The sequence below is a fragment of the Cyanistes caeruleus genome, chromosome 10 (assembly GCF_971803275.1).
Source record: "Cyanistes caeruleus chromosome 10, bCyaCae1.hap1.1, whole genome shotgun sequence".
In the NCBI taxonomy this organism is placed as follows: domain Eukaryota; kingdom Metazoa; phylum Chordata; class Aves; order Passeriformes; family Paridae; genus Cyanistes; species Cyanistes caeruleus.
Window position 1 is genome coordinate 8,489,994 of NC_141710.1, and position 25,700 is coordinate 8,515,693.

Genomic DNA, 25,700 nt, shown 5'->3' on the forward strand with positions numbered 1-25,700 from the left:
GCTTAGCACTTTAGTACTGGTCTAATCACTACAAAATTCCTTCCCTGTACACATACAAATTAATCATTATACTTCAATAAACTCTACCAGAGTCTTGTGTTTGAAAAAAATGTTGTTGTCTACATTGCACTCTGCATATGAAAAGCAGGATAAACTTGGCTTAGCAAAAATAACTAAAAAGTTTCTGTTCATCTTTCACTGACAGCCAAAAAGAATCCAAACCACTCAAATGACTGCGGTCTCCTCAAGTTCACATTTACTATTTTTCTACAAGTAAAAGATGATGCTGAGTGATGCACTCAGATTCAGAGGAAAAAAAATCATCAAAGCAAAACTGCTGCAAAAAAAGAATCAGACTGTAAGGCTGATGGAAGGAATCACTTCCTTATTCTTATAGTCTCGATGGGGTTGTTTTTATTTTACAAAATTTTGAAGTTACAAAAAAATATGAATTTGTTTACTTTTTAAAAAAGATACAATATTTATATAATCTTGATTCTCTACCTTTTTAACAGGCCCATAGAAAGTGGCATTGAGATCTGCAGAACCCATGTGATGCTGGAGTGTCAGCTGTCGCCCACTGTGTTTGGCTAAATAAAATCTGTAATAAAATTGAAATGAAGACAATATATAGCTCACATTTTGTATTAAAGAGGAAATATATTTAAAAGTTACACAGCTTTCTATAGCTATTGAGGACATTCTTAAAACATTTATAACTTTTTGGTTTTTCAAAACATTAACTTTTGTCAAAATTCTATTTAAAATCTCAGTCATCATAACACAACTATTGCATTCTCCAATTCTCACATGAGCTGAAGAAGAGCAGTTTGCCAGCACATCTTTAACAGTAAAGCTGGTAAAAAAAAATGTACAGGTGAAAAAAAATGTGTGCAGGTGAGTTTAGAAAGTTTCTTCTTAAAACCTCTACCTAAAAATCTGTAGTAATACATACCTTCTAAATATTTCAAAAGCATGTCTGGGAGCTGGAGGGATGTTGCACTTTGGTGTGGCTGACTGGGTAGGCCAGTAACCTGTTGTGAGGACACGCACTGTGAGATCAACACCTCCTAGTGAGACCTAAGGGTAATTGGAAGAAAACATACTCTATTTTAAAACAAGACCATGTTTCACCACTTTATCTGTATCAGCGTAAAATACTTAGAATTTTGTCTAACTACAAAAGAAATAGACATATCTGTAAACATTCTTTTTTACAAAATAAAAAAATACATTGATTCATCACTGTCAGAGTAGATGGTATAGCAAAAATCCTCTACATTATTCCCCTCTGGCATTTAAGAGCATACAGAGTTGAACAAAAGGAATTCTTAACCAAGAACTAAATGTCTGTGATCATAAACAGAGCTTATGATATGTGCAACAAATCTTTGTAAATAGGTTTTTTGAAGACTTGCAATAAAGCTGGGTTGCATGAAATGAGTCAGTTTCAAAACAACTCTTTCTAAATGTACTCACTGGAAGCAGAGAGGAAATGCTGACTATCTGATGTTGAACCACAAGGAGCTTATCTGTGGACTGCAATGTCAATAGTTACTCTCAGCCCACCTATCCTCCTTCCCTAAGGAATAGGGACTATTCCGTGACTGAACATACAAGCACTGGTGAAGAAACATTCCTCAGCTCAAGTGCTGATCTATAAAGATGTGTTGGCAGGTGATAACGGTCTGGCTACCAGGGATGCATAATCCTCACTAGGTATTCCAACTCAGCTGAGCATTATTAAGCTTAAAACTGACTATTTTCAGCTTTAGAAGGTAGAGCCAGTACCCTCAAAGAACACACATTATGGACAAAAAAACCAAAGCATACAATATTCAACTTATATAAATCCACTATACAGAAAGAGAGCACATTATTAGGTCAAAAAGTGCTACCTGAACTCAGAAACTTTTACTATTCAGTATCAGAGTAGCATTCCCATGAGCTAAAGAAGATTTTTTGTATTGTGTACTGAATGCCTGTGTGCAGCAACCAGCTTGTGCCCAGGAAACTTCTGAAAAACCTAAACAAGCTTCAACAGTTTTTTCCTCCAGCTTAAGTGTGGGAAAAGGCCATCAATGCAGACAGAAGATACAGAAAATATTTTTATCTGGAACTGAAGCATATAAGCAGAGATGGCAACATTTTCCCAAAATGTTTTGGTCTTGCCAGACCAGAATGCAGCACTAGTTTAGAATGCCTCCCATCATACATTCTAAAGAGCACTAAGCAGTTGGTAGCACAAAAAAGTTTTGGAAGCACTTTATTTTACAAGATGTCTTTCCAGCATAAAAATGGTATGAACTAGTAGAAAGTGCCCTGAAGTGATCCAATCTGTACAGAACTCCAAGAAAGGTTCTAGGATCACAGTTACAGAAATTTGTCACTCTATTAGCCTGGACTTTCCCTGGTACTGAGCTTTCAACTGTCTGAGAGCAAGCCAATCATCTAAACAGACCTTGGCACTGCCGGTATCTCATGATAGAGCATCCAGAAGGAAACTTTGCAGGTTTAGAGAAAAGCACATACCTGACTCCTCTAGGAGGCACTGTACACATTCAAGGTACCCAAATTGTTTAAAAAGGAGCAGAACAAACTATTTAATATAAAACACAGTATCATCAGCAATTTAACAATAACAAAACAAAATCCCCCAAATCTTCCTGTATTTCCTAAATAGTATTTCTGGAAATTTCATAAAAGGCCATGATTAGGCTGATCAAAAGAAAACCATCACATGAACTGCTGGTGTCTTGCCAAGAGAAAAATGAAGTGTCAAGTAAAACCTAACAGAACATCTGTTAACATTTTAAATTCATCTTCTTAGCTGTACATAGCTAAAAAGAAGATAGAGATATCATTTATTAACTCACTTATTTTAAGACTGTCACGTAAAGTACATGAGCCTTTTAAGCACAACTCCCTCTTCCCCTACATATCCAAGCCCACCATGCTACCAAAAAAACGGGAATGCTCCAACAAATTTTTACTGAAATTTATATTTCAAGCACTCCAGAAGCCAAACAAGACTACCCTCTAAAGCAGAGAAACCAAATGAACCAGTCGTAAAACTGCCTGTCCACAAACACCTTCATCCCCTTCCTCTCCATCCTTTTTTGAATCCACTTAGAGAACATGCTGTTCTCCTACTCATGATGAGTCACAGAATGCTGATGAGGATTTCAGCCAACTGCTTCAAGACAACAAAGATTTCATATCACCTTGCACAACCAGGGACATTGGACAGAGTATATCCATGAAAATATTCCTGGCATTCAGAGCTCTGAAACTGATTCAAACAGTTTTGATGTACTGACCCTATTACCTGCACACAGGGAACTACTTGACCGTTTATTTTCACTATTAAGTGCTACTGAGTTATCAGTACAGAAAATTTTTTAGAGCAAATAAACAGTTCAAAAAGAAATAAACCCCCTGAAATATTCCAGGGGTCTACTTTTACAAGAAGGTATAATTTTTCTAATTAAACAACTAAATCCATATTTGACAATTTGTAAGAAAACTTAAAAAACTAGATTTTGAAATTTGCAATAAAATGGCAGTTTTGCTTTTAGCAAAGGCATTAATTGTGTCAGGACAGCTCAACATGAGATGGCGTGCTTTGCAAATACCTGCAGCACACAGTATTTTTCTTGCTCTTAGCAAAATATACACATCACAGCTGGTGATTAACTTCGAAGAATGTGAATGGGACGGCTTTGCTGGGAAATACACATGGGAGCTGGCGACCGGCCCCTGGAGTGCGGCACAGCCGGGCGGGGGGCGGGCACAGCTGGCCAGGGGGCGGGCACAGCCGGGCGGGGGGCGGGAACAGCTGGGCGGGGGGCGGGAACAGCTGGCCGGGGGGCGGGCACAGCTGGGCGGGGGGCGGGCACAGCTGGGCAGGGGGCGGGCACAGCGCACCCCCTGGCGGTGCCGTCTGGCAGAGCCACGCACACACGGCCCAGCCCTTTGGACACATGGATTTTATGGAATGAAACTGGCAGTACTCGAGTCTCTACACAGAGCCCAGCACTTACCCCTGTCGCCTGAAGATGTTGCCTGAACTCATCCATCGTTGTGTTTGAGATGCTCATGTCCCTGAACATTCCTTCCAGTTTCGATGTGAACTGACATCCACATTCAGTCTAAAAACACACAAAATAATTTGTTGTACCAGCACTATTAAATAAAGCTTCTGATAAGAAAACGGCAAGACTAAAGTTAGTTTATATATCCCCAAAATTACATTTCTGAATTTTGATTACTGGAATTTCCATCTGCATTACATTCAGGTCTCAGAGAAGTTTCCTATCTATATAAAGATCCAACTCTACACAGATCTTAACTTGCTTTTCTTTTCTCCATTATTGTATTTTTGTCTTATATTTCTATGTAATACTAAAAAAACTGTGAAAGCTTATCAAATCAAGACATACACTTCCACCTGCTTTTAGCACAATTCTGTAAAGGGAAATGAATGCTATTTATATCACAAGGAAACTCCTCTTGTCCTAGGAATATTTCATTTTGAAGGCTGACTGCAGATTACCCAGCAAGATTCCTAGGCCTTGTGAGAATCAGGAACATCTGCACACAGATGTGCACAGACAGATGTGCACATGCAGGACGGTGTGCCAGACTCTAACCCACACTGTGAATACATGGGACAGGAAATGTGTTAGCTTCAGCATCCTGACCACTCTGCAGTTCTGCAAGAAAAATGGGCACTTCATGTGCACTGATTCATTTTGCAAATGTGTGTGTGCCCTGTGCCTTCTGAATCACCAGGCTAAAAGTGGTGGAGAGGTAATTGAGCAGGAATTAATACTGAGAAATTTGGAGAAATCTGATACAAACAGGCTTTGCTCACTGATAGAATATGAAGGTCAAAAATAAGGATTAGTGCAGTTAGATTTTAGGTTCCCCTGCTTCAGAAGTGCTCTAATCATTTCTCATGCCACTTGAGAAGAACCTGCAATAGAACTTCATTTAAGGTCTGTTCAACTTCAGGCTTTACCTCCTTCTCCATCTCTTGGTCTATTTAATTAGTATTCAACCAGATAAGGAAAACATGTTTCTAGAGACTAAGATTTTTTTTTAAACCATTTATCAAAAAGGAATTGAACATTATCACCAGTCTGCTGATGGAGGCAAATAAAAACAACACAAGCAATAACAAAATTGTACCATGAATAACAGAAAATCTAGGAAAAAACAGTCTTCAAATTCAGTTACTGCAGTAGTCCTGTTATTTAAAAACTTAGAAAAAAAATTGTTTTCTAGATAGCATTCTCATCACAGGGGCTTGTCAGTAGTTCCTTTTATTTCCATGAAAATATTTGAAAAGCCTTTTGCATTTTCTGTTGGGGCTTTCAGAATGAACTCTGTATTTAGCAGCCATCAAGATTAACATTACCTATACATCTCCTGTAAAAACAGAAGAAACCGTATTTATGAAAGAACAAAAAAGAAAGAAAGAAAAATCCTTAAAAAGTAGGATTGTTAAAAAGTACTGTCTTACCTTTAATTTGGAGATCATATTTTTCTCAGAGTCATCTGAAACACTCTTATTTGTGAGAAGTCTTCTTGCCAAGTGCTGCTTGTAATAGCGTTCAAAAACATCTTTCTCTTGCATAAACCTGAATAAAACCATTGCCTTATCCAATATAGTTTCTACTTCTTGCTCTGTAAGCTGTAAAAGAAATAATTTGTAGGTTTTAAGACACTTTCCAGCACAAGTGTCTTACACAATCTGAGTACTTAAAGTAATTCACAGTAGCAGATGGTCTAACAGTAGCCAACAAAACTGGCCCAACATATGATTGACAGCTATAAGAACAGTGAACTAATTCAATAAAGTGGAGTAAGAAATAGATCTAAAATGAAGGGAAAGGCAAGAGCAAGGGAGAAGGCAAACAGTGAATGGGTATAATGCCTTGATAAATACAGTAAAAATTCCTGGGTAAGTTTAAAAAAATCATGAAGGAAATCAGTATTAGAAAAGCTAGTTTGGAATGAAAGCATTTATCTGTTCAGACATGTTTTGCAAAGCCTGACTAGTGCCACACAAGTAAATGATTATTTGTTTTATAAAAATCCATAATTTACTATTTAATTCCCAAAGCATAAGCTGTATTCTCTAATACTAAGTTTTATTTAAAATAACTGAAGCCTCAGCTGAACCATCATCCTGTCCAGTTCTGGGTTCTGTATGTCAAAAAATTTCATGAAAGAAGGCAACAGATGCACTTAGAACTAGAAGACAGATATGCTAATAGTTCTCTGGTATGTAAAAACAGTGAAAAGCTGCAAAGACAAACCCTTTTTTCTAACTTTCCAAACAAATTATTAGATAATGATAAGAGCTGCCAAACTATAAATATACATAAGGAAATGGTTTCAAAAGAACTGAGCTGCAGAATCTACCACAACCTAATTGTTCTTCGAGGCAGTATCTGCTGTAAGTAGGTCCGGTATGTTGCTCCAGAGGTAGGTGACAAGCCACCTGATTTTTCTGTAAGTTCAGATCTCAAGTGTTACACACCCAGGCGTGCTACATGTACCTTTTTGAAGGTAAAATTGTCATTTATCTTAATATAAAAATAATTCTTAGAGAAGTAGCATAATTTAATTCCATCCATGTTTACAGAGCAAAAAGCATGATATTTTAAGTTGATTTATACTTACTCCCTTGACTCCCTTTTTCAGCTTATCGTCAATAAATAATGAGAGGTACTCTGGAGACCTGGAGTTGAGGTTGAGGAAGTACTCGAAGTCACCCGCAATCGTCTGCTTGAAGAGCCGATCGTTATTGAAAGATTCTTGAAGGAAGCGATCAAACCTACTCTTCAAGTCCAGTAAACCCTTTCAAAAATGAAAAGAAAGCAAAACCATTTTCACTGATGTGAAGTTGTAAGCTGGGAAACAATAATAATAGATGGGGCCACAGAGAAGACCAGATCTAGTCACAGGTTCTGCAACTCTGTCTGTTCAGAATTGTCAGAAAGTAACTGAAATTTCATTTCCATTTTTAAATCTCTATTGCTGCCATCAATCTCTTATAGAAGCAATTTTCACATAAACTGGCTAAAATATCAGTGTCAAACACTGGTGCAGTTTGTTATAAAATACTTCTCAGATTAAGAAAGCTTTTTAAACACCCTTGCTAAACAGGTTGATTTCCTGTATTTTTGAATCAGCAACTTAAAGGAGGTATTTGTTGCACTCATTAAGCCTTTTCTATTTCAAACAACATGGACAAAGTCAGTATCATAAACAGCATATGGGAAAGTGGAGGCTAAGCACCCATTAAGTGCATCCCTTGAGCTACTGAACAAGTCTGAGGAGAAAACACACTGCAACAACAGGCCTAAACTTGTCAGTGTTAGTGTTTCCCTCTAATTTAATCCAGGGACATGTTCTGCTTTATTCGGCCGTGTATTTCTTGCAGATCGTTAGGAGTCACTGGGAGCGTGTGAAAGTTAGATACAAGCATCAGGGACCTGGACTGAATCACTTCCTCTGAAATAAATCACTGGATTCTCAGCATCATTTTTAGACTTCACACCATCTTCACCCAAGATTAAAGCATCTGAAGGGGAAAGCATCTTAAAATGACCTGAACAGCTTGCTAAGTATATATAATAATACACACGTTTTAACTGACACAGCATTTGGCAAGCAGGGAGAGAAAATTTCACTTGAGACTTAGATTTGTCACAGACAACCACTGCCTACAAAAACACATCAAGTTAAATGATATTTACATCTTCAGGCTCTTAAGAAATTATTCATGTGCGGTTACTTAAAGAAGCCATTCAAGAATTACTCAAAGAAGTAGTAATGTTTCTTAGGAACTCACCATCTCACTTAAAGGATTGATCTTTAGACAGGCTAATTAATGCGTATTAGAAATTTTAAATTCAAAGTAAATCCCACTATCTCTCTGTTTACCAAGGTTAGCTCATGTCTCCTCTCCAGGAGTACACCATCTGAACAACCTGGTGTTAAACAGGAGAAACTGTTAGTACCTTGAATTACAAAAGCATTTCAACATCCCTTCAAACTATTACACAAAGTTTTAAATCTAATCCCCTGGCAATGCTTTTGCAATCATCTCACCAATTATGTTCAGGGTGATGTCATGTTGTGGAAGCAGTGCTGAGCTATGATGGAGTTTTTTTCCTGATGGTTCAATGCAGCTTCCATGTCTGTCTCCTTAGTGCTATTTTCCTTGACAGATTCACATGAGCACGGCTGAGATGAAAAGAGCAAGGTGGTTTCTCAATGCACAGATACTCCTCTCTGCTTCCATCCCCTCAGTGGAAGTGGAGGATAAACCTTTCTGGGAGCTCTTCAGTAACTGAGGGTCAATCCCTGCCCTAGGACGTGTTCATGAGATGCTAGGGTCCATACTGAAGGGCTGAGCTCTGCCAAAGCACATAGGCAAGTCTTCCTCAGCCTCATTTTGATTTTCACCTTTGTGACAGGAAACCTTGATACTATCTTTATAATTAAGCTTTTAGATCTATCTTTCTCAGTTAATTTTTTTATGATATCTCTTTAGGCCCATCAGGAGTGAAAATTACTTCAAAGTAATCCAGACACATATTTTTCACATCATTTGCACCCCCCACTCTGGTTTTTTTTTTCCTAAATCACACCACCACAAATGTAAGAGTCCTTAATCTTTAATAGTTTTTCAAGGGCATTCTCTCTTTGTTTTATCAGGCCTTGAAGAGGTGATTCTTGTTCAAGCCTGGTAAGAAGTTTGCTTCAGCATTGCCAGAAAATTAATAATCCAATCAAAAATGCTTTCATACTCAAATGGCTTCTTCAAATAGTAACCAGTTCTAGCAGTTATTGTTTTCATAACAGCAGAGATTGACAGACATACATTAAATGTTTCTCACAAAGAACAGACACAAGGACTTGAACCACACATTTTAAAAACCTTAAACAATGTTTAATGAATATACACTTTCACTTTAAATATAAAACATCTTCCAGCTATAGAAACACAGCTTTAAGGTTCAATGAACAATAAAGGTTTTATATGCAAATTTTAAACCATTTTCTCACAGACAATGGAAAAGAAAAAATGACAAATAGTACTGAAGCATATTTTGTGATCTTGATAAATTAATGGTACACATCACTTAGTGAGAGAGAGAACAAGAAAGAACACTCACATCTTTTAACATGCAGAACTGTTCTGTTTCTTAGGGAGACAGAGAATGGAATGAGTAATTTGTTTTGACTGATAAACACATTCACCTCTCAGTCACAGCTAAGCTTGCCATGAAATATTGCCATGTGATTTTTGCCTCAATAAACACTGATAGCTAATGTTACATAAAATTAAACAAAGTAGACGCTATAAAGCTATTTGTCAGCAGACATACAATCACTCTGGAGACACAGCATTTAGGGAAATCCAAGAAGTTCCCAGCAGTTAGGTAATCAGGCTGAATAGGTTGTTTATTAAAAACAACTACTAAAAGCACAAAAACTTAGTATGTACTTTCCAACCAACTTAAGTAAGAGTTCTAAACATGTCTGAAGATTAAGAGAACATGCATTAAAAATATTTATAAATTTAGCTTATTAGTAACAACCCCTTTTGAATCAATACTAAGGTATACCTTATAGACTGTGTATGTGGTGAACTGCTAAGGTGGGAAATGTGGGAAAGAAAAGGAAGTATTTAACTACCTGAATGTAGTCAACTGGATTCTTTCCTTCTCCCTCTTCAGAAACCAGTGCTTTGCCTTGCTCTCTCAAGTATGAGCTCATGCACTCACACATCGTCTTCAGACCATTTGGCACACGGCTGAACAACTTGTACATGCAAGCAAGGTCTGCAAGCAAGAATAAGAGATTATGCAGGACACCTCTGGGTGTTACACTTCTGTAACTCATTCATCTCAGAGCTAAAGCTGACAGCTCAAGTTCAGCCACTTAAGCCACAGAAAGCATCCTGTAATAGCTCAGGCACCAAATTCTTCTGATCCCCTCTTTCCTTTAGCCCTGACAAGATTCTGACTGCAGCAGCATCAAAATGAGAAGCAAAGACTCTATTCAATTATTCTAGATTTTCTTTAGCAAGGAACCTGTCATTGCTGACCTCCAGGCCAGTAAAACATTATGTTAATGCTAAAGGGTAGTGAACCTATTAGACCTTCAGCAAGATTATGCTTTCCAGGGGTATTTTGGAAGGTAGCTTCCAAGATTATCCTTCCCAGGCAAGCACTGTATCAAACGTTTTTCTGAGCTTGGGGCTTTTTTTTTTTTTTGAAAGTAAGGTAAACCAACAGCACTAATGAGATGCTTGTTTCTGTATGAAAAGCAAAAACTGGCAAATATTTAGAGATTAATTTATATTTGTCTTAAAGCCAGTAATTCACTTTGACACTACTACATTTCATCCACCTAAAATAATGAGAAGTGGCTTAGGCTAAACATTGCTTTCCAAAAGAACAACCCATTCTTGTACCTTTATGAAAAATCTCACCTTCACAAAGCAGAATTTCCACTCTAGTAGTTAATTTAATCAAAGCAACGTCTATAAAAGTTAAAGAAATTCCTGTATTTTATAAATACCCTTCAATATCCTTGCACCCTCAGCCTGCAGGTTATCTAAACTGGATATTAAAGAAGAAAGTGTTAAGTATAGTATCATCACTTTCTTTTTCAACACAGTAATTTTTTTTTACAGCTAGGAAATGTACTCACTTTGTGCTCTATCACCTAGTAATTGTGAAGCTGCCTTAATGAACAAAGGCCATTAATCTAAGCAGCAAGGCTGTTCCCCATTCTCATGGCTTTAGAGTGAGGGCTGATTTCTAAATATAGCTACTACAATCCCTCTCTTCATTATGCTGCTTTAGAAACTTAGGTTCTATTTCCATAACTTTCATTCAGTCACTCTGTCCCACATTAACCTCTATTAGGGAAACGCAAATCAAGCCAAGCCCTTCTGTTTCAACCACTTCAATAAGCTGCTTCTTATCCTTTAGAAATGGCCAACTCCTTTCTTCAACAATGCTCCCTCCCCAAGAGTCGGTCCTGCAATGCTTCTGTTTAAATCTTTTACACATGCACTTTTTAAACAACTGCCTGTGGGCCAAAAACATGTGATGCATTTTCACAAACACACATTAGAGAAATGGAAGTAATAAAATAGCTCATGGTCACCTGGTGACAAAAACCACTACAATGGATTTGTACTCTTCTTATGAGATACTTAGTTTACTAAAAAAATACCTGTATCTGATAAGAAACAGAAACAAGTGTATGGGCTCTGTTTTAAGAGCCATCTAATAGTCATTGAATAGTCTCAGATGTTTGTGAAACAGTCACTAAATGTTTCCACAGTTACACAGGAAAACAAATGTTAAGCTTGACTTATTCCACATTTAAAAACAATAAGCACTATCAGAAACATTTGTGTCTCACAAATGATGCAGTCTTACCTTCTGTCTTCCCATTTTTCAGCATATGAACTAACCCAGAGTTCTCCATTTCCACTATAGTTTTCATATGCTTGGAAATAAGCTCCCTCTCAACAACTTTCACAATGGGTTCTTCTGTTGATTTATCCAGACAATGCATCACCCGCTCTATTTCTTCATTAATTCTAGCTTCTACTTTCTTTATATACACAGAAGCACTGTTTTCAGCTAAAAATTTCTGACTTTCCATCTGTGATTAACACAAATTAATACTTTAGACGTTTTTGTAAAGGGTAAAAAGAGAACATGTCAGATTAGCATTTATAAGCAAGTTCAAATCAAAGACAGCAAGTCCAACACACCCAAAATTCACATACACAACACAAAATAAAGGTTCTACTATACTAAATGTGTTACATAAGGGTGTACATGCAATATAAACAAGGTATTTTTCATACTAAAACAACCCATGCCAACTTAGTTTCCAGCTATCAACTACAGTTTTAGTCACAGGTTCAAAGAAAACAAAGATGGGGAAGGATCAAAAATTCCTTCCAAATAGCACTTCATGGTAATTCTCCTTATTCTCATTAGTGACAATGCTGAGCACATTCTTTCATGTCAAACTGTTTTTATTCATACTGATCAGCAGAGTCTTTGGAGAAATAATGTCTTATTTTTCAGGCGGAGCTAAATAATAGAACTTAAATGGAAGTAATTCTTTTTCTTAATTTTATATAGGCACCAATGAAAAACAGAACAGTGACATTTAAATGGCTGTGCAACATATGCTCCTGCTTTTCAAGGAAGTTTAGAGATCAGAGCATATGACAGTTGATCCTGCATAAGAAATGGGAAACTCACAAATTACCTTATTCAGGCATTTTTTCACAGGATTTTAAAATTTCTATCAATTTCCAGCAATAGATGATCATGAATACACTCAACAAGCATTTAACTGGCTCTCCTCCTCCAACTATCTCACAAAAAAAAAGCTCATAAAATATTTAGATCACATTATTTGGTGGCTGATCAACAACTGGAGTGCCACTTGGACATGTTTAGTTCCTTGACTTGGTTTATTTTATCACAAAAATAACTCACAAATGTGGAAACTATGAAGGAAACAGAGTTTCCTCAAAGGCAGTCTGATAGGTTTCCAAGCCTGAAAGAGTTTGAACCTTTCATGCTACTGGCATTTCAAAAAGACTGTGGGAGCAAAGCAGATGTAGACTAAGTTACATGAAATATCCTAAAGCAGGCATGAGATTAGCATGATGATTACTGTACATGTCATTGGCACCCATAACTCAAAACTACATTCAAATTAGACTAATTCTCTAAAATCTATGTTACTACTTCTTGCAAAGTTATTATTTTTCTTATTTCATTTAATGGAGATGGACATACTCATCAAAAAAGCACCAAGTATGTAAAGCACCACCAAATCTGACAGCTCCAGAGAGTTATAACAACATTCCAAATACGGTATTAGAATATTGCTGTACCTGAAAAAATTCTGCAGACATTTCCAAAAATGGAGCCTCGAAGTCTTCTTCATAGACTGACCTTCCTTCAAGACCTAGAATCATTAACATCTGGCAAGCATTTCTTATTGCGCCTCTGCCAAAAAGTAAGTTGTGAACAACTTGAGAAATCTATGTGCTTTTAAGACAGATTACACAGCAGAATACAAACTCATAAGACAATATTAACTTTAATGACAGGTAGTAATAGAAAGTCCATTCCAATCTGCTCAGTATATGACATTTTCAAGACCACTACATGAGCAAGAGAAAGAGCTGACAATGTTTATTAAGCATTTTAAATACTGTGACAGAGACACATGCCTCAAGTTCTACTAAGTCATAAAATGATAAAGAATATATATTGATATATAAGAAATTAACCCAAAATACTACTTCAAAGAAAACTGCACACATAGGTCAGAACTGAGCAACTGCAACTTCAAAACTGCACATGTGGAAGTTGCTATACCAAGTTTGAGGTTTCTGGATGGCTGTTTTAAAAAAACCACACAAAAATGTAAAAAAAATGAAAAAAACCCCTAAATGAACACAAAATAAACACCTCCAAAATTCAAATATACCAGCAAGTATATTAAAACTAAAGAACTGCAGCTAGGAAAAGATTCCACTTTCTGGCAGTAGGGGACAATACACAGCTGTAGCTGGGGAGTCTTTTTCTTTTCCTGAATTGCATGTTGGGCAATATTAGTCAGAGAAATGCAGCAAGGAGTTTACATATTCCTACATACAACAGCTGTTCTGAAACTGGAGAAGCACAAGAAAACTTGAAAATCTGCAGTTCCTTCAGCTGCAGTATCTGCAGTGGGTAGTACAAAACTACTTCTATTAAACTGACCAAAGAAGCTGAGAAACAGATTTAAAACTTAGAGATGTAACTGAACTGCTCAGACACAAATTGATCAGAACATGAGGAAAAGGAACTGGAATTAAAAGAGGAAGCATCATAAATTAAACAATGAAAAGATACAAGAAAATTAAATAACCTCTGAGTACAGAGGAAATACAAGTTAGGAAGATGCAGAAAATTGCCAAAATTCTGCTTTGTAATCAAATGCTCTGGCATAGTGTGATAACTGAGACATTTGTTAAATTTGTAATAAAAAAACACAATATAAATATTAAAAAATATATTAACAAGCTTCCCTGTTCATCATTATGCTAAAATATAATACACAAAAAAATACATTAACTCCAGAATAAGAAGAAATTTTAGTTGTGATCACAAATGTGGTCATAAATAATATTATCTGTGTATGTTCTGGAGTCACTCTTTAAAAACTGACAGTTATCATTTACAACAAAAGACTTCACTTACAAACATCTTACCTGTCTACAACTTCTCCTTTCCTCTCTCTTGCAATCATATCCAGCAGGGTTTGCCTCAGGTGATCCCTGATGCATCCGTAACGTACGACTTGATCTCGAAAAATTATCAGGCCCAAGTTGTAGACATTCTCCACATTGTTTTGTTGCACATACACTCGGTCCTACAACAAGGGCATAAACAGCAATAAAACAGTGAATTCACTGCATTGATGCTATTCAAAAATACAAGAGATTACTTCTCTACAGTGGAAATATGACCAAATGTATCTTTTCTCTTAATAGAAAGAGATTATGTATACCCTTCAAAATTCAGAATCAGTCCCGTTTTCCACAACTTCATTTACACTGGAAGTTCTGTTTGGCGTAGGAGCACAACCACAGCATTTATGACTAAAACATGCCAGAACAGAGCTACAGACTTCCCACTTTTTAATCCTGGTGCAGAGGAGTCTCCAACTACTGACTAAATCCACAGCATTATTTGCAATAGGTTTTACTTACCTATTCAAACCCTTCCATCTCCTTCTGATCTTTAAGAAAAATGTTTTAACTTCCCCCTCCCCTCCATGCATCTTCCTATCACTCCTTTTAGGCAAAAAATAGTCAATATTCAGTGAAATTTCCTGAAACAGCATCATTAGATAAAGAGCAGCAAATATAGAGCCAAAACATGAAGAGTTACAATCAAAATCTTTATGGATGAATACTGCAAAATTGTACGTAAGACTTCATATAGACTCAGACATCCCTCCCTCCCTCCACTCTCCCCAAATTCACTTGAATTCAGCTTGAGCAGTATTTCAAAACTTTGTTATGTTTCATTATAATCTCACCCATACATCACCTTCCCCCAAAAAAACAAAGAGGGAGAGAAGAAAATATTTTTTACATTTCTATGTATGTTTAAATTCTATCTCCCTATGTAATCTGTTTGTGGGAAGGATCAAACTCCTCAGCTACTCATTTTTTATCCACCTACTTTTAAAAACCAATGATAATCCTCAGATCAGCATTTAAAGGCTGCATATCCCAAAATCCATCATACAGAATTGACAGAGAGTGCTAAGCAGACCCTGAGTCTCTTACCACTACCTAAAGAAATGCTCCAAAAATTTGTAACTCCTTTCCTATTCCTCTCTCCAAATCTAACTCTGAAAAAAAGGAAGACTATTGATAAAGTCACTAGCAGACAGAAAAGGCATCTATTTGATTAATAGCCACTATCGGGTAAAACTATTTAAAAACTCACAGTTCTTCTATACTTAATATTGTTTTACAACCCCTTTCTGAGATGAGCAATCATTATTTTTGTTAATTTCTGTCAGGGCATAATCCATTCCTCTAATATCACAGTCTGAGCAATTACTAAAAATACTGCTTTGCTGCCATTTAACAATCAAGACAATGGCATTAGAAAAAGGTATGAGTTTTTTACCCACTCACAAATCTGGCTGGGATGAGGTTTTCTAAGAATGTATATAGCTATAACAACACAATAATACTAAAAAATAATCAAATTCTATGAAGGATTATGGTCAATTTAGGGAATTGAGCATAAAGATTAGCTCTTCCACTGGTTCCATCACCATCTTAAGTGCATTATCACACACAGAATTAAAGAATAAAGCTACTCAAATACCTGGAAAATGAAACTACTAAAGAACAAAGGTTATGCTTCAGACTATGGAAAAAATACTCCAAAATTACAAGTTCACATAAATTCTCCAATTTCAAAAAACACTAAGGAACAGACTGCCCGCCATTGAGCACCTGTATTCATATGGAAAAATTATTCCTATACTAATTATATGCCAGATTGCCACTTGGTCATCAGAGGAAAGCAAAACACTGGGTTCTGCAATTAATGTGTGATTTCCCACCCTCTGCCTTCAGACAGGCAGCCCTTAATTTAAATGAAAAAGCAAGATGGGAACATGTCACATATGCCTACTCTGTGGCTCCTGAAGCAAGCTCAGCCATCTCGAAGCACAACAGTTACTAATTGCTCCCATGAAGTCAGCTCAGTGATGTGTGGTGGGCTAGGTCTTTGGAATAGGTTACTTTTATTTTTCTGGTTTTTTAGAAACAGGGTTGTTTATTTCACTTCCTTATTTACACACTTGCATCAAGAACAGAAGTAAATATGATTCTCATGTATGACAACTTTAAAATACATTTTCAAAGAGATGAAAAAATAAATTAAAATATAGTGTCTAATACTATACAATGAGAAGATAATATAGTTATTATTTAAAAAAATATTCAGACCTCTGAAGCACAGGCAGCAGGGTATCTGAAAGGATTAAAGCCATGGCCATGACTCATCTGCATAGCTTCTGTTGTGGCAGTGCTGAACACTGCCATTGTGAAAGAGTAACTCCTCTCAGTTTATCAGCAGCCTCTATAGTAAGCCAGACCTCTCTACAATACCCAAACCAGAGCGGCAACATTAACATTTTTGATCCTGCTGATTTGCTCACCCTTGGTAACAGATCACATTTGCTGGAAGCTCTCCCACTCTAAAAGAGAAAATCACAGAAAGCCCCACTTGGGAACAGGTTTGACTGACAAGGCTACACACTACTGAACAGAAACCACTTCTCACAGGGTGAAGCAGTGGGGGCTTGAAGGTAAGAGCAACTTTCAGGAGACAAGGATGGAGTTTCAGACAGCAATTACTCATGAATTACAATCCTGCTTACACTGCAGAAGAATTCTGTACTGAAGTCACCTACTGTAAGGTAGCAGTAGTCACATTTTACCCATCTCTGCATGGTTGCACTACCTGGATGATGCAGCAGCCTTCAGACACTCTTGTGTATACAGTAAGTGTCTTTGATCGTAGTTCTGGAAATAAAAACACTTCTCCCTACTATCTTGTGTGTAAGCCATGGACAATGAGAGTCATTTGTCAAAACTCACATACCCAACCTGTCAGTGCTGGCCTAAAAAATGACACCAGCTCTGTGCACAGCACAGATGAGAAGGGAATGCTCTGACCTCGAAAAATCCATAGCTGTATTTGCAGGAGCAATTGTTCACTTCTGACAGTGTAACTGGCAGTACCCATAGGCCTGTAATGCTGCCAGGGGTGTGACTGCTGCACTCACATACCTGAAATTGCTTTGAATTTAGCAAGCACAAGTAGTAAAGAAGACACATCACAGAATCCAGTTTAACTCAGTTTCCATTTGACATTCTAAGAATACACACACTCACGTTGCTTGGAGAAAAGCCCAAACAACTCCACCTTCATTTCTCCCATTCCATACAGCAGCTAAACAAAGCCCACTGTAGGTATGTCTACCTGCACTGCCACTGTGAGGCTGAACTTCAGATATCCCCAAATGTACTTCACTACTTCAACCTTAGTACCTGACTTGACTCAGCAAAGATGCTGCTTAGCACATGACTTTACTGCCTCACTGCTTGTCACAGACAGTGCCAGAATTTACAGAGTGTATTACATCTACTCTGGCACCAATTACTGCAGCCTAAACATATAAAAAGGAAGAGAGCTCATGCTATAACCTATAAAATCCAGTGGAACTATGTAAACTTGAAATTCAGTCAGAGAACCTGGAATGTCTCAAAATAATCAAGACAAATCTTGCACAGTAAGTGCAAAAGGTTGCAAAAAGCTCATACTACACATGAAAAAGAAATGAAAGCAACAGACTGTTACCAGAGAGCAATCACAAGAGACAAGGTAATACACATTTTTAAAACGTAACTCTAAGGGAAACTTGAGAGTGTCTTGTGGAGGATGTTTGCATGAACAATGAAATCCTGCCATAACCTCAATAACAAGTGTTCTAGTCATTAAGCAACATAAAGCACAAACCCCACTGTACAAAACACATGCCTTTCTAAAAGAGATTTATTTGTATTGAATTTTATTATAAAAACAGCAAAATTAAACAGGGGAAAGAAATTAAGGTGGTTTGAAAAAGTGTTTGTTTTGACTTAAACCAGTGGGTAAAATGAAGCTGGAAAACAAACGTAGCATTAAAACAGATGCAATTTATTTTAAGATGTTTAAGATGTAAAATCACTAGACTGAAGCAGGAATTCAAGGGACTAAGACCAGAATTCAAGAGAGTATTAAATGTTTTACTTTCACTGATGTCACAGAGTGGCCTGTTGGGCAATAGGTACATTTCCTGTAACTGATGTGTAATTGAGATGGCCTACAAAACAAGAGGACTGGGTCATGCTTCACTTACAAACATATGATAATTGCAGATACTTATTCTGGTAGAACACAAGCACATTAATTTACAATGCCTGGTGACTCGGGTCATACAGTGTTTGATGCTTAGATAAAGTATTTTTAATGTCAGTTATATTAGATTTGCTTTATATATTGTTATATTTACAAATAAAAATGTATAAATTATTTCTGACATAGCATATCATTATAAACCTACATGTCATTCAAATTCAACATCAGAAAGTAAGGACAAATAATTCCTTACTTTATAAAATTTCTGAAAATTGTTTCTTTGACGAGCAGTCAGGCCTGATCTTTCACAGGTGCTTTACAATTCTGTGGTACTGGCAGCTTTTCTGAACTTTTTGAATGAACACATATTCAAGACTGGAAGTTTTCTACCCTTAGTCTTTTGTGAATGAAGAAAATTATGTCTGACTCAAGAGGACATCCCAGTGACAAAGGTGAAACTGCAAATCTTTCAAAGTAGTCCTGTTTTAAATCATTGCTTATTCTTTAATTTGTAATCAAAATATGTATTAGTGACAATTTATCTTATGCCCCTTCAAGTCAAGGGAGGAGCCTCCCTATTGTATTAGATCTTCACACTAGATAGTTCCACTTAATAAAAATTAAAACTATGAGCCACATACTACATTGCAGAGGTTTAACAAACAAACATCAGTGCCCATAAGTTTATATAAGAATTTTGAAAGAAAATTTGCTTCTGTTTTTACTATTATACTATAAATATATTTTATTGTGGATTTTTTTTCTGTTTCTGTGATACAAGGGAGAAAAAAAAATCTGTGGGATTCAAATAATTAGTCAAGCAGAGGGCACAAATGAACACCCACTTGAAATAATTAGGAACTGTCAAAAAGCACACAGAAGGCTACCTAGTCCAGAGGTATTCAAGCTTACTTATTATTCTATTCTGAATGTGAAAGACAGCCAATGAAGTTCAATTTACCCTTGAAGGAATGCTGCAGATTTCCTTCTCCTGGAATCTTGGAAAAGAGAAAACTGGCTGGATGTTTGAACAGCACTCTCAAACTATCAAAGTCACAACATTGCTTTTCTCAGTGCAAAAAATACTCAGGCAACTGCTCTCTTGTTCCTCCAGGAGTGATAAGTGGAGCAGACAACCCTTCCTCAAAAAAAAAAGTTTTTGCCCTTTAAATATACTGGTCAAGCCACTAAGACAAGGAACACTTATAAAGCCAGTTTTCTCTGACACTGTTTGAAAGATCAGAAATTTATTAATTTTAAGAGCAGCAGATTGCATTATCCATTACTTTGGACCATCCAGCACCTCCTGTACTGAAATAATATAAAATATTTGGCTAAAACAAAACTGCTGCTCCCCTAGAAAGCTCTGGATTCCATCTTCTAACCCCTCTGAAAATTCACCACTATCTTTGGTCAATTATTCTAATCATTAACATAATCATCATGCCTAGATGCAGTGGCAGCAATTGATTTGTATTTGTCCTTCACAAACAGATTAAGGAGTTCAGGATGTCTCACAGCAAAGACAGTACATCTTCAAAAAAATCTGCCCATCTTCCTTTTGGCACAGTAAGATACACAAATTATTCAGTGGCACTGATGGCATTTTATCCAGCATTCTATTTTTTGATATGTGGTCTTTTCTGTACTGAAATAAACCAACTCCTCCAACATGAAGGCCAGTAAATTCATCAAAAAGAATTGTTTGTGATTCTGTAATTACTCCAAATTCTTTAACTTGCAGTAGCTTATTGACCAAAGAAGAATTCACTGCTAATAAAAACGCAGCTCCTGTCACAGCATGAGATCTTTAACAACTACAAGACAAGATCTTAACTCCTGTTGTTTAGCAAATAGAGTACAATTCCAGTTAATCTGCTTTTTGGACAAAAGAAGTCAAATATTGTTTGTCCTTCACTCACTGCATCAATAACTATATTTAGGATGCTCTTGAGGGGAAAGAAATTTACACAAAAAACACAGCATTTCAACACTTCCTTTTGAAGTCAAAACCTTTTTCAGAAAGTTAAGCAAAAATAGTCTCCTGCACCCTAGAACATCCCCAATATTATGGGAATTTTAATACTTACCAACTACCTACAGCATAACACAATCCAGACACAAAAATGTCAGACCTACTCTCAAAAAAAAGTCTTTTCACATTCTATGTACAGTGCTTAACCTTCTACACAAGTTCTTCATGAACAGCAAAGGATCCAACTAGAATTTAACACTGAAGGACACACACTGTACCTAAGCAAAGTTATCTTCTTTAAATCCTAAAGCTTAAAGAATGACTACACTGGAAGTTTCATAGTGCTTTCCACAGTAAGAAAACACCACTAGCTGAACTAACATCTAATATCTGCAAAAATGGGTCTGGCTAGCTTATTTTTTAAGAACTGCAAAGTTCAACTTTTTTAGATCGATTTTTCAAGTGATAATGAGATAAAACTACCAATTACAATTTGTCAAACACCTGTAGCAGTCTTGTATGCACACAGAAAATTCAAAACAAGGGACAGAGAGGAGTCTTTGGAAAAAGACTGGTAAGCATGGTAAGAGGACCATTTACTACACTGTTAAATGTGTGAAATAGCAGAATACCCACCATATACATCAGAATGTCTCTAATCATCACCATTGCTGTTTGATGATCATTCCACGCTTGGTTTAGTGTTTGTAGAAAGTTGTTATTCAAGGAATTTAACACGTCTTCTCGCACCTGAAGTGAAAAAAAAATGATATATTGACAAACTCAAGTCAATTTCTCCGACAGCATTTAAATCTTAAACTTAGCTTCAGCACAAGAATTCTTGCTTTTCTATGGACCTGACTTTTGCAAACAGGTTCTTGCTTTTCCTGGGTGCTGACTATCCCTACCTCGTACTTCCCTTCTGTGGAAAAATAAGTAAAAAAAAAATTATGCTAGAAACAAGAGAAGCAAAATAAACATGGGTTTTAAATTTCAAAGGAATTCCTGAAATCTCAAGTGTTAAAAATAGACTTGACATCTCCTCAAAGCTTTCATTTCCTGTGTTATAGTGTTTCACTTGCTGGTAATTTTACTATCAGAAGTAATTTCAGAACATGGTAGTAGCGGTAGATGCTATGAACAGGAACAAGTACAGGTGGAAAATTTGCCATGATGACATTTAGAGAGACAAGCAGAGATAGCACAAAGATACAGCAAACAACAGTTCTGAAAGGAACCAACTGCTTGGTAAAGATCACACATTAATACCAACAACAAGACTTCATAGGAAAAAGAAAGTCATCTTTGTCTTTTATGAATGTATTTGCAATTTGCAAGTTAAATCTTGTCAACTTCAGATTTTATGCCTCTTTGCCACTACTCTCCCTACTAATAGAAAACCCATCCAGTTTCATATTTTGATTTTTTTCCAGTAGGCATATACTACAGTGCTCAAACTTGAAACTAATGTTAAAGAGAAACCTGTGGGAATGCAAAAACATTGTTCCAGAGTTAATAAAATTTGGGAACTGACTTTTGACATAACATGCAAAATATAGTCTGCCCTCTATTGTAACTAAACAGAATGTTCACATTTATTGATCTGCACTGATACCTGGCTGACAGTGTAAATTTCAGTACAGAGAATCCAAACAGGGGAACAAAACACACTTGCCAGGCAGCCACAAGCTGTACCAATGTCTCAATGCAACCACCTGACAGGCTTCATTCTATCACTCCAGTTTTATGAAGTTATTAGGCCAAACCAGGGTAACAGAATTCTGTCTGCCACACTACTACACACACTCACAAACTCAGATGAGCAAACCAGAGACACAGCATGGCACATCAACCAATACAATGGTCTCAAGGAGGAGAGGGATGAAGGAAAATAAAGAAGCAGGACAAAGAAGATGAAGGAGGGGAAACTTATCCCAATAATATTCCCCTTGCTACTGCATCTAGGTAATATAGGTATGCATAGGTTGTTCAAAGCTTTCCTACATCTTCAAACACCTACTCTGCACACCTGAGCAAGGCCTCTCCTCCTTGCTTCTGGGAAACATAATATGCAGTTATAAGCACTGCTTAGCTGTATCATTCTTTCTGATCATAATCATCATTTATCCTTTGGTCTCCCAAATGTGTGCTCTGTTGTCACCCAGTCCAGGTAGTTTTTAGCCAAAACATAAATATGCATTAAAAACTTCAGCAGACACACTTGTGAAGAATATGCAGAATCTTTCAGAACAAGAGAAACGAACATGACATGATTGCTTTCACGTCTTTTCTCAGTATGGAGAAACGTTATAAACATTATTTGGTTGCTCACCCACACTGATAAAATTCACCAAAGCACGATTAGATTATAAGCACAAATGACCAAGTGTAGTTATTGATCAATTGTATGATACCCTTTACTTTAACAACACAGAGGCAGTGTGCCCTTATAATTGCACACATCCCATATCCATCACATTAATCTTGCTGGGCCAGCCAGCGCCAAGTCACACAGAAGGAGGTGGATACTTGCCACCAGGTAGCGGCGACAACTTGCTTCCAAGCAGACACTGGCATGCTCTGCAATAGTGGCACCTCTGCTCCATATGGTGTGCCACGTGGATTTCTGGAAATGGGCTTGAAATTCAGGAATGGGTGCTTGTACAACAGAGCTACCTTCAAAGTTTCCCTGTGAAGCTTCTCAATGACATTCTTCTAGGTTTATTTGAAACTGCAGAGAGGTTTGGAAAGCCATTCTTTCAGCTGCTACAAAAGCCAGCCAAACTACTACCAAGCAAATTATCACTTACAGCAACTTCACAGTTAACAAGTGTTCAACACATTCCTTGTATGGGCCATTAATTCAGCAATACTACAGGAAAACCGCTATAATGCACAAAACATCTTAGCCATGCAAAGGTGCAGAGTCACACCACTTTGGTAGAATAAATGATCTGAAGTAAAAGAATGTGCACACTCACACTCTTCAAAGAAGAGACACAGCTGCTACTCTGACAAAGCCTTAGAAAATTTCAAATCTAAAGACGTTTATCAGCAGAATGTTATTTTAAATTAGCTGAGCTTGCAGTGATTTCTGTGACAATATTTGCAGTTACGAAATAAATTGCAGGGAAAGCTAGCTTAAATAGGACTGTCCATATACAGAAGTGCTTGAAAATAAATTAGCAATTTTGTAATATATGTAAGGTCTTCTTATAGTTACAAGGATGACATTTTGTCTTCAGGCCCAACTGTATTTTCTACAGTATACAGGTCTTCAGGAAATACAGAACTGTCCCCCTAATAAGAGTAGTTTGCTGGCATAAGCTTTCAATACCTTTAAATAACTCTTGATTAAGTGTACACAAAGAAGACTTATGGCCTACTATTTCTATCTTACAGTGCCTGGCCTGATGCAGCAGCACAAATAGTTCAATTATGTAATTTCCACTACTGTAAGGACAGCCAGAACCTCCTGAGGGGAGCAGCAGTACAGAACAGCACTTTCTGAACCAGGGCCTCAAGCTCTCAGAACTTTTATTACAGAGTTTATTTTAGAAAAATCCAGATAGTCTAAAAGATAGTATTCTAAAATCTTAGGAGTCCCAAGTAGGTTAATGGATTGACTACTGTTCATCCCTACAGCTGCTATCCCACTGCTAAAAGGAAAAACAAACACTTGAGAATACTGGGGATTCTGAACTGTTATGTACTTTCAAGCAATTCCCTCACATCCTTTTGCCCTCCATATAATAGCAGACTTGCTCAAGATCATCTGAAAACATCATTAAGAAAATATAAAGGCAGATAACACTTCATACATTGTCAGTCAGGCTTACAGTACACTCTAATGCTCAGTAGGTAATTTGCCTCCTACACAACTTCTCATGTCATACCTCCTATTTCATTTATGTTATGGAAATAATTTCAAACTCCCTGATGGAGATGACTCATCTCTCCCTTTTCTCTGAAGCACTAAGAGCAAATTTTAAAGCTTGCAAACGATCCCAGACATAACTTTTTAAGTCCCAGAGCAAACATGCTTCTTTCAGCCAATACCTGCATCAGCATCCCACAGCATTCCTTCTGCACTGAACACTGCCACCATGAGCAGCTCTGTGCCCTCCTGACCAAAGGTGTTCTCACATGCCAGTACTGTTATTCTGAAATAGCAGGCACTGCACAGACCCCTGAGGGACACCACTTGTCACTGATGGCCATTGGGACTCTCAGTCATTAACCACAAGCAACATGTGTGACTACACAACCAATTTCTTATCCATTTAACTCCACTCATTGAATTAATCTCTTTCCAATTTAGACAGAAGAAAGTTATGGGGGGCCACATTGGAACCTGTAGAGATGTCCAGAGAAATTATATCTGTAGCTCTTCCCTTGTTCACTGATGTGCTCACTCCTTCACAGAAGGCCACTGGGTTGGCAGGCAAAGCTTGCCCTTGGTGGAAGTGTGCTGGCTATCCCAAGTCACCTCCCTGACATCCGTGTACCTTAGCATAGCTCCTAGGAGGATCTGCTCCATCATCCTCCCAGACACAGAGGTGAGGCTGACAGTTTGTACTTCCCAGGGTCCTCCTTTCTACAATTCTGAAAGATGGGTACAATGTTTCCCTTTCCTAGTCAACCTGGAACCACCATTGCCAGAACTTCTCAAATACCATGGAGAGTGATGTAGTGGCAACTACATGAGCCAATTCCCCTCAGGATTCTGGGATGAACCTCATTGGACCCAAACAACTTATGCATAAAAAAACCCATTAAAAATATTATCCTGTGAACTTTTTAACTTCAATTTTTTTTTTTTTACTGTAACACAAATGTTACTGCATTTCATAAAGTGGTTTAGAGAGCTGTAAACTAAGCTCTGTGTGTTTTAAAAACACTTAACAACATTTGTGTGAAGTAATAACAGACTATGCTTGAGAAATGTGAAGGAAGACCATCCACATCAAGCTACAACATTGTCAATGGCCAAGAAAGGGAGAAATTAGTGAAATACCAGATGCACAGGAATTAAATACTTGAATTAAGATGAAAGGTTTCAGTACTTTCAAAATTCAACACTATTTTCAAATAGCTCTATATGTACCACACTTAAATAATGATGTCAATACACAGATAAAGACAAGTTTTAGCATGTTCTTACC

At 37.1% G+C, this 25,700-nt stretch overlaps 1 protein-coding gene across 1 annotated transcript in view; it reads right to left on the reverse strand.

Moving 5' to 3' along the window:
• CUL3 (cullin 3) overlaps nucleotides 1–25,700 on the reverse strand; it is a 54,948-nt gene that overhangs the window by 8,239 nt on the left and 21,009 nt on the right. The window contains exons 3-12 of the mRNA XM_086844816.1: nucleotides 21,172–21,285; nucleotides 14,336–14,496; nucleotides 12,968–13,082; nucleotides 11,481–11,709; nucleotides 9,721–9,866; nucleotides 6,694–6,870; nucleotides 5,528–5,698; nucleotides 4,044–4,151; nucleotides 956–1,080; nucleotides 505–601 (exon numbers count right to left, since the gene is read on the reverse strand). Of these exons, the coding sequence (XP_086700942.1) occupies nucleotides 505–601; nucleotides 956–1,080; nucleotides 4,044–4,151; nucleotides 5,528–5,698; nucleotides 6,694–6,870; nucleotides 9,721–9,866; nucleotides 11,481–11,709; nucleotides 12,968–13,082; nucleotides 14,336–14,496; nucleotides 21,172–21,285 (1,443 nt within the window). The remainder of the gene's footprint in view (nucleotides 1–504; nucleotides 602–955; nucleotides 1,081–4,043; nucleotides 4,152–5,527; nucleotides 5,699–6,693; nucleotides 6,871–9,720; nucleotides 9,867–11,480; nucleotides 11,710–12,967; nucleotides 13,083–14,335; nucleotides 14,497–21,171; nucleotides 21,286–25,700) is intronic.